Here is a 9,914-nt window from a genome sequence, read left to right as displayed (position 1 = left end):
CTTGTGAAAGATACTGAGCACACTGGGGGCCCAACTGTCTTCACTTGGTTTATCTGTAGGGAAGAGGTTCTATGCCAGGCAAGACAAGTGAAGAAGACAAATAAAAACCAAATCCACTGTGCCGCAAAGCCTAATCCTAAAGTAGGATTGTCACACAGAGAGAAACATACCCCTGTCCTTGCCCCCATCTCAAGAGCCCTGGCTCAGAGATTTGTCCAGAGGAAAAAGAAGACCATAAAACAGAGAGCTGTGAAGCTCTCCCCCCCCCCCACACACACACACACAAAAGCAAGTTTAAGAAAGAGTCAAAGACAGTGGAGATTTTGTTGAAAAGCCACTAATAGAAAATTGGTAGCTAAGGGGCGCCTGGGTGGCTCAGTCGGTTAAGCGTCCGACTTCAGCTCAGGTCATGATCTCACGGTTCGTGAGTTCGAACCCCGCGTCGGACTCTGTGCTGACAGCTCAGAGAGCCTGGAGCCTGTTTTGGATTCCATCTCTCTCTCTCTCTCTCTCTCTCTCTCTCTCTCTCTCTCTCTCCCCCTCCCCTGCTCACACTCTTTCTCTCTCTCAAAAATGAATAAACTTAAAAAAATTAGAAAATTGGTAGCTTAACTAGAGATATAAGCTAAACTATTGACAAACTAGTTTACCAAAAAGAAATAGGGGGAAAAGACAGGTAAGAGCCCTCCTGGGGTCAGAACAAACCTCAAGTATTGACCTCAAAAACTACGCCTGGAATAGTCTATGAAGCAATTAATTCACCAAGGCATTGTTGAAAATAAGAGAGCAATCAGTTGGGATTTAGTGAAGCTTAACAGCTAGGTGTGGTCAGTGGGGGAAGCAACAATAGTCAAAGAGAAGCCTGCTAAGACAACTGTGATCCCAGAATGATTATGCACATGTCCAAGTGATTATGCACAGGCCCTCTCAACATCACAGAGGAAATAGACTTCACCAAAACTGTTCAGCTGCTTACTAAACAAACAAACAAGCATAAAACAGGTAACAAGTCCAAGTGGAAGACTAGTACCCAGAGTCGCTACAACATATTATTTTATAACTGTATAATTATATATTATATACAATATATTATTTAAATATATGACCGGTTTTCAAAAATTACGAAATATGCAAAGAAACAGGAAAGTGTTACCCATACACAAGAATGACAGCAGTGAGCTGAAACCACCTGTGAAGGGGACCAAAAAATGGATTTAACAAAGACTTCAAATTTGCCTATGTTAAAAGAATTAAAGGCAAAGGCAGCCATAATGATAATGACAGTGTCTTATCAAGTAGAACTTACCCAAAGAAGCACATGGAATTCTACAGTTGAAAAATATAGTAATTGGGGCACCTGGGTGGCTCAGTCGGTTAAGTGTCCGACTTCGGCTCAGGTCCTGATCTCGTGGTTCATGAGTTTGAGCCCCGCGTTGGACTCTGTGCTGACAGCTTGGAGCCTGGAGCCTGCTTCCAATTCTGTGTCTCCCTCTCTCTCTGACCCTCCCCCCATTCATGCTCTGTCTCTCTCTGTCTCAAAAGTAAATAAATGTTAAAAAAATTTTTTTAAAGAAAAATATAGTAACTGAAATTAAAAATTTACTGAGTGGGGGGTCAATGGTAGATCTGAACTGACATAAGAAAGAATCAGTGACCTCAAAAAAGGTAAGATTTTATGCAATCTGAAAACCACAACAAAAAAGAATGAAGAAAAATTAGCACAACCTCAGAGAAAATGGAATACCATTAACCACACCAACATACCCTCATATCCGGAATGCCAGAAAAAGAGATGTATAAAGAAGAAGAAAGGATATTCAAAGAAGTAATTCCTGAAAACTTCCCAAATTTATTGAAGAATAACAACCTACACATTCCAAAAAGCCTATAAAACTCAAAATAGGATAAACACAAAGAAATCTACACACAGATACACCATTGTAAAAATTCTGAAAAACAGACAAGGAGAAAATCTTAAGAAAAACAATTCTTCAACTACTAGGAAACCCCAAGAAAAATAACAATAGTAATAGCAGACTTCTCTTCATTAACAATGGAGATCAGATGAGTGAAAAAACATACACAGAGTATTAAAAACAAAGACTGCCACCCAAGAATTCAATACCCACAATAACTGCCTTTAAATGAAGGTAAAATAGACAGCTCCAGCAGCCTCTCCAAACCTGCTTGCTGCACCTGGCTCTCAGCCCTGCCCTGAAGCAGTATCATGAAGAGAATGACCTGGGGCCTTCTCCTCACACGGGCAGGCCTGCCTGCCTTGGAAGCCAATGACCTGGTGGATAAAGACAGTCCCTTCTCTTATGACTGGGAAAGCCTGGAGCTGGGTGGGATGATTGTTGGAGGGCTCCTGTGCATCGCTGGAATTTTGATAGCTCTAAGTAGAAGCTGCAAATGCAAGTACAGTAAGAAGCACAGCCCCTTACCTGAGAAAGCCACTCCACTCATCACTCCAGACCCTGCCAGTACCTGCTGAGCACAGGACCAGCTTTGTGGCACTCTCCGTACCAGCTCCCATGCTGTTCCCTCCCCAGTTGGGGCCCTTACTCTCCATGACTGCCTTTCTCTCCAAAGCTGGGCCCTTCAGTTCCCATTTGATCAGGACACCATCTAAAGCTTATTTCTAAATTAAACTGTCTCACTCTTAAATAAATAAATAAATAAATAAATAAATAAATAAATAAGGTAAAATAATGAAAATCTCAAGTAACCAAAAACTGAGAGAATTTGATTATAGCAGACATACCTTACAAGAAATAATAAAGGAAATTGTACATATTGAAAGTAAGTGACTCCAAACAAAAACACATTAAAAAATCACAGAGCACTGGTAAAGGTAATATGTAATTATAAAACAGAGTATAAGTATATATTTCTTCTCCTTTGTTAACTAATTCCAAAAACTATCATATAAAGAAGTGTGTGTGTGATTTTACTGTTGGCCCTGTGACATATAGAAATGTAGTCATACAATGGAATATTTTTCAACAATAAAACAAATTACATACTGATACCTGCTACAACAGAGATAATCCTTCAAAATATTGTAGTAAATACTAGAAACCTGTGTTAGATGTTCTAACCAAAGTGTTAGGACCAAAGGCCAAGTGTTAGATGTTCTAGTTTACAAGAAATATTTAAAATAAACAAACCTATAGATACAGAAAGGAGATTATTGAATGCTTAGCAGTGAGACTGATGAATGTGGGGGCACAGATAGATGAAGGGTATAGGGATTTTTTGATGGGCAATGATCAGTTAAAAAAACTGGTTCTATTAATTGTTGAACAATTCTGTGAATATCCAATCACTAAAATGGGGAATTGTTAGTACGTACATTATATTTAAATAAAGTTGTTACCAAAAAAAATCATCTCACTTTTCCTTTCTCTTACTTTTATGATTTTATCAATAAAAACATATTTTTCAGTTAACATATAAATTATTAGTGGTGGATACTATAATAACAATAATTTCTATTCCTTAAGATACTCCTATTATGAGAAAGTACAATTATAATAATTGTGGTAAGAATAATGTGAGAATACATATAGTGTGTTGGTGGATCCTTTAAGAAGAGATAGATACCTACAAACACTTAAGAAATCATAGGAGGTGACATCTGAACTGATTCCTGAAGAAGTATGGTGTAGTGTGCAAAATATTCCAGCTATATGCCAGGGAATGTGCAAGTTTAGGGGTGAGAGAAACTTTTTGGCCTGCCCTCAAATTATAATCATCCAGTATGGCTAGAAAGCAAAATTGAAGGATGAGGAGAAAGGCTTGAGGCCAACAATGTGAGTAGAGACTACATTTTCTTGTTGCTCAGCAGATGTGAAGTCAAACTTGACAGTGTGAGTAGAGACTAGACGTTCTTGTTGATGGGCAGATGTGAAGTCAAACTTGATGTTTACAAATGGGTACCACCAATTTCTGCAGTATCATATGATATAGCTATACCGTGTCCCTTATAGCTAATGACTCCCCGGTTAGCGTGTCTTACGCATGTTGCTAGCTCATGTCAGAGATTCATGAAGCATTAGGAAAAATTTTATTTGCAGTTTATACTCAATGTTTCTTAAATGTTTTGTTTTCTCAATCTCAAATGTTCATGTTTCCTTTTCAAATTAAATCACCTGATACCATTTTCTTTATAGATCTTAACTCCCTTATACTTTAATATTGTTTTGTTCTCCTGCTAGAATATAACTGCCATGAAAGTAAAAACCTATCTTTCTTGTCTCAGCTGCAACTTCAGTGCCTAGAACAGTATATGATTGCATAGGAGGCACTCAAAAAATATAGGTAAATGAATGAACATTTATTAATCTCTCATTAATTCCCATTCTTTACGTTTAAACTTTAAAAAGTGATATTATATTGAATCTACACATCTTTTAAAAGATTTCCCATCAATGGAAGAAGAGTTGGTGATAGGAGAGGGGCTAGGAAAGGGTCAAACACTGTTTGTTTTTCTCAAAACTTAGGTTTTGAAAGACAGATATCCTTATCCTTGAGAAAGCTGAGAAAATAGCGTTCACTGTCTCTTTCGTCTGAGAGTCTCATCAAAGTACTGAACCTTGGAGCACATGTCAGATACAACTGATCTTCCTAGGTAAGCAATGATCCAAAGCTCCATCAGGATTTTCTATTCGCCTTTGTAATATTTAGTTTGGAGAAGCCTGACTTACACGGTTGCCATGGAAATTGAGCACAATGGTGAAACACGAAGCTTTCGGAAAAGTGTTGCATAATAGTAAGGAAGTGCTACTTTTATTAATGTTTGTTTAAAAAAATTGGTAATTCTCAGCATAAGAAAGATACTATAGAAAACAAGAGAAGTCGATTATTGCAGTTCTTAACCACCTTATGTTTTGTATATTCAATGAAAAACAAATAAATACTTTGTTGCAATGAATCAAAGCAAATATAAGAACACTGCTTTTGGGTGTTAATTTATTATTTTATAAATGTAAGTCTATCATAAATCATAAGCCCTTTGAATTAATTGATATATCCAATATAATAGCAATTTATTTATACATGTGCATAGGTTCTCCTGTCCAATCTCAGCTTCATAGAGCATGTCCACTTTCTTTTCATTTTTTTAAGTTTTATTTAAATTCTAGTTAGTTAATGTATAGTGTAATGTTCATTTCAGGTGTACAACTTAGTGATTCAACACTTCCATACATCACTCAAGCGTCTTTTCAACTATGGCACTCAGCTCATTTTATAAAGCCCAATATACAATAAATAAAGAGATAAGTAAAATAAAATAATTGGCAACTATAAAAATAAACTAACTTTATTTTATAAGTAGCTTTTGCCTTTGCTGCCTTCTGATGCAAAAAGAAACAAGTATAGATCTGTCAACTTAATATGACAATTGCAGTGGGAAACCAGTATACATGAAATGCTTATTGACCACAATTTGGGACAATAAAAAGAGCCACAGGATATAATCAGATTTTCCATATGGAAAATAAATATCAAGGAACAACAGCCTTCACTTTTCTGTGATATATTTTTAATTACATTTTCATTATTTTTGGCCTATATACAAGTTTTATGTATCGAGTTTAATAATTTTAAATTGGCTCTATTCAGAATATAGGTAATAGCTATAGTGAATCAGTGGAATCGTTTCCCTGCACCATTGGTAATAGTAACTTATGCTGGCCCTTCTGATTCCAAAATAAATGGTTTATTTATTGCATTATGGCTACTGCCATTTTTGAAGACTGTAATCATATCTGAATGGTATTCATTGAGTATGGTATGGTATGCTTTCCTCTTTTGTTCCAAAGCTAATTTTTACAATCCTTTTGTTATTTAGAAAAAGAAGGTAACCATGAGAACTGGTAAGCTAAGGTGAAACCTACCTACAAGTTGCTAGTTTTCTGAATGTTAAGGGATATTTGCCACATGGCATGCTTCCCCTTATAATGTTAACAAGTATAAAATAAAACTTGATTTTCAATTTAAATTTTTAAGTCCTGATAGTGTTCTGGAATTTCTTTCTATAAGAAGTGAACATCTTTTTCTCCACGAAGCACCAGAGGATTTAAGATTACCTTTAAGGCTCTTACAATTATAACTCATTTGAACTTGATAAGTTTCATTTACCCTCCCAAGAATGTTATATTATAAGATCAATAAATAATACAAAATACATTTGCCTGTTATTGAAGGTCAAGAAAAGTAATTTTCTTCTGGTGATAGGGAGAAATATTAGGAGATGAAGGTAATGTTCAAAAGACTGTGTGTGGTTTTGAAGTTACTTGCCATGATAGAATAATCAATAGCTAAACAGGAAGACCTTCATTTGATCATTCACGCCTCATTGCTCATGAGCATTATTAAGTATTCTCTTGGTTTCTCAGCAGGTTGTCTTTGAAGTTGCCACATAGAACATTTTTTTGCATGACGAATTATAATTCACCCTTCCAAATATGTGATACTGATGTGTAGCTACAAGATAAAAGAGATAAAAATTTGCACATCATTTATCAATTGTTCCCTGACCTTGGGTTGTAAGATTATTTTTAGCAAAATATGCTTGTCTGTTCTTGCAAAGTCAGTTTTGCCAAATGGTGAACCATATCCTATGGATCATGTGGTCATATCAAACATGGGAAAAACATTCAAACCTAGCTGTTGCAGTGTATGTGAGAATTTCATAACGGAACAGGTCTTTTTCATCCAAATATTCTGTTAAAAGTTACAATGAACTAAAATCACTTTCTTCAGGGATGTCATGTGTGCCAACAAAATTATTAACAAAAGTGTTTGTTAAGTCAAAATGGAAACTTAGAGCCACTGTACATGTGTAGCAAACACAAATCAGAACACAAGTGTTAGGTCACTAGGAGGACTTTTAGCACAACTACAAAGGACATGTAGCTAAAAGCATTAAAATGGTTGATGTTTACAAAAATCCAAGATCCTAAAAAAAATTCTGTCATTTCTGAAGAATATTCTTAGGGATGAGTCAGCTTTGACTAGCTTTATGTTTCCAACATAAAACATGTATGTATTCATTTGAAAAGATCTCCAAAACCCATTCTAAGGTAAGAGTGACATGAAATTTACACTAAAAATTCAATCCATTATCCCTCAATAGTGACGTATCTTTCATTTAAAAAAATTTTTTTTAATGTTTATTTATTTTTAAGAGACAGAGCATGAGCAGGGGAGGGGCAGAGAAAGAGGGAGACACAAAATCTGAAAGACGCTCCAGGTTGGAAGCTGACAGCACAGAGCCCAACATGGGGCTCGACTAGAACACAGGAACCATGAGATCATGACTTGAGCTGAAATAGGACACTTAACTGACTGAGCCATCCAGGCACCAGACAAATCTTTCATTTTAAAACCATGTTCTCCCACTCAAAGGACACTTATTAGCATTTACTATGGGCCAAGATTTACGGCAGGAGATGAGAATGCAAAAGTAAATAAGCCACATTTCTTCTTCTCAAATAATGGGGAAGGAGGCACACAAACACATTGCATTATCCTGTAATAGAACCATGTTCAAAGGAAGCCTGATCTACCTGGGAATGCAAGAGAATGTCCACAGACAAAATGATGCTTTAACTTAGTCTACATGAATACATTTGCTAGACTGAGAAAATATGAGAAGATAATCTATGGAAAGAGCATAACTTTGGAAAAGGACTGGAGTTTTGTAACTCATGGGTGATCTGAAAATCATGAAATATTCATAGAATGCAAAGCACAAGGCAGCTAATATAGGTGAAGAGGGATTTTTTTTCATATTTTTAATATTTTCATAGTTACGACAAGAGATAGCAGTTTGAACACAGATTCAGTTACAGTAGGGATAACATTAGGGGCCTAATCAATAAACTTTGTAATTGAGTACATTGGTAAATATGGGGAAAGGCAGAAATTAAAGATGATGCTAGCCCTTCTTGCATAGATTTTAAGTCAATAATAATGTCATTAATCAAGATAGGAAATAGAAATATACAACCAACAGAAAGAAAGGGAATTCTCTTTTGGATATTTCAAGTTTGAATTTCCTGAGGAATACCAATAAGAAATGTAAAAAGTCAAATACAAATAGAGAAGTGGATTTCAGAAGAGACCTCAGGTGCAGGAGACATGTAGTTGGAAATAAATAGCTCTACATGGTACCTGAGATCTTGGGAGTAAAGAGTATCACCCAGGGAGAAGAGGAGGAAAAAGATAAAATCTCAGAGAATTCCAAATTTTAACAAATGAAGGAAAGGTGAAGAGGGGTCAAATTTTGGAGGAAATCTCTAAGGGCATGGCAGCAAAAAGGGGGAAGATTAATAAAGTAGAATGATTTTCTGGAAGCTAAGAAAAGATTACCACAAGGAAGAAAGGCAAGAGGTCTTGGTCAAGACCATGAAAACTGAAGAAAGGTCAAATAAAAAACTACAGTAGATCCCTGGATTTAGCAATCAGAAAATAAGCCATTGAACTTTTCAAGAAGACTTTCTGTGTAGTAGAAATATAAGCTCGGACAGAGGGCTGAAGAGTAGGAACGAGGTGATGACGCTGAAAAAATAAATTTATACTACTTGGCCTAGGAGTTCCAGAAAGATGGAAGAAGGTGACCAAATGAGGCTAGCTTAAGGCAAAGATAAGTATGATTGCAGGTTTGCTGTTGATGTTTTGTTTTTATTCACACAGAGAAGAGCAAATAGTGTGCTTTTAAACAAAAGAACTTCAGGGAGGCAAACATGAATGTACAAAGTCCTAAAGAATTTTTAGGAGATCAGAGTCTTAATCTTAAAAAAGATAAGCTGCGGGGCGCCTGGGTGGCTCAGTCGGTTAAGCATCCGACTTCGGCTCAGGTCACGATCTCGCGGTCCGTGAGTTCGAGCCCCGCATCGGCTCTGTGCTGACTGCTCAGAGCCTGGAGCCTGTTTCAGATTCTGTGTCTCCCTCTCTCTCTGACCCTCCCCGGTTCATGCTCTGTCTCTCTCTGTCTCAAAAATAAATAAACGTTAAAAAAAAAAAAAAAAAAAAAAAAAAAAGGTTAAGCTGCACTGCTTGCTGCTGGATAACACAGATACAATGACACATGGAAGTGTAGGTATATTTAGAAACAGAAAGAAGAGATAAAATTTGCAAACAAATAGCTACTTTCTTTGGACTGTAAGCTTCTCATCTGAAACGATATCAAAAGACCATCCCGCATTGTGTTACATATACAATGAGTCACATGGTACTTTAATAGGAATGTTTAACCAAGAATTCCTAGCATAACCAAGAGCTGTTGGCTAAAGATTTATATACAAACTTAATGGTCTGCTAAAAAATATTATCTTCTAACTCATTTTCTGTTGTTATTCTACCTTAAGAAACAAATCTGAAAAACTAGTTTTTTATTCCTTCAAAGCACAGTTAAATTGCAAATATTGGGAAAAGTTGTCCAAAACTTGGAAATGCACAAGAGATTACTGGTGTCTTTAGGAGACACGCTCCATGGTTTCTAGTGAGCTCTCTAGGGATTATCTGACTTATAAACTGAATATCTTTGACTTTCTATTGAGTAGACTATTTTATATCTCTCTCGTGGCAGAAGAGAACTTGAAGAAATCTGATAGGGATGCAAATCATTCCTATCCATTACAATGCAAATGAATTTTGTCTGATGGAGAATCAATTGATCTATGCCTTGCAGAAGAGATAAACATGGCATTTTATTGTCCTATATGATATTAATCAGTTTTACATCTATTAACAAATTCACTTTTACATTCCTGCATGTGTACACATGCAAACATACACACCCCAGTTCTTCAATTTTCTCTACGAACTGGTTTTAACATCTTAGGGGTTCCCTCACTAATTAATAGATTTTAAAAATTCTTTGATAAGCATTCATTTTACAT

General features: G+C 36.1%; 1 protein-coding gene across 1 annotated transcript; it reads left to right on the top strand.

The window, feature by feature from the left end:
• Positions 1-2,227: 2,227 nt before the first annotated feature.
• LOC102967954 (FXYD domain-containing ion transport regulator 4-like) lies at positions 2,228-2,494 on the top strand. Its single transcript, XM_007077631.3, has one exon. It carries the CDS (start codon positions 2,228-2,230, stop codon positions 2,492-2,494), a length of 267 nt encoding a protein of 88 aa, XP_007077693.1.
• The last annotated feature ends 7,420 nt before the right edge of the window (positions 2,495-9,914 follow it).

Source organism: Panthera tigris, chromosome A1 (assembly GCF_018350195.1).
Source record: "Panthera tigris isolate Pti1 chromosome A1, P.tigris_Pti1_mat1.1, whole genome shotgun sequence".
NCBI classification, from domain to species: Eukaryota; Metazoa; Chordata; class Mammalia; order Carnivora; family Felidae; genus Panthera; species Panthera tigris.
The sequence above is the reverse complement of the archived record's forward strand: the minus strand, read 5'-3'. Positions and strand labels throughout refer to the sequence as shown.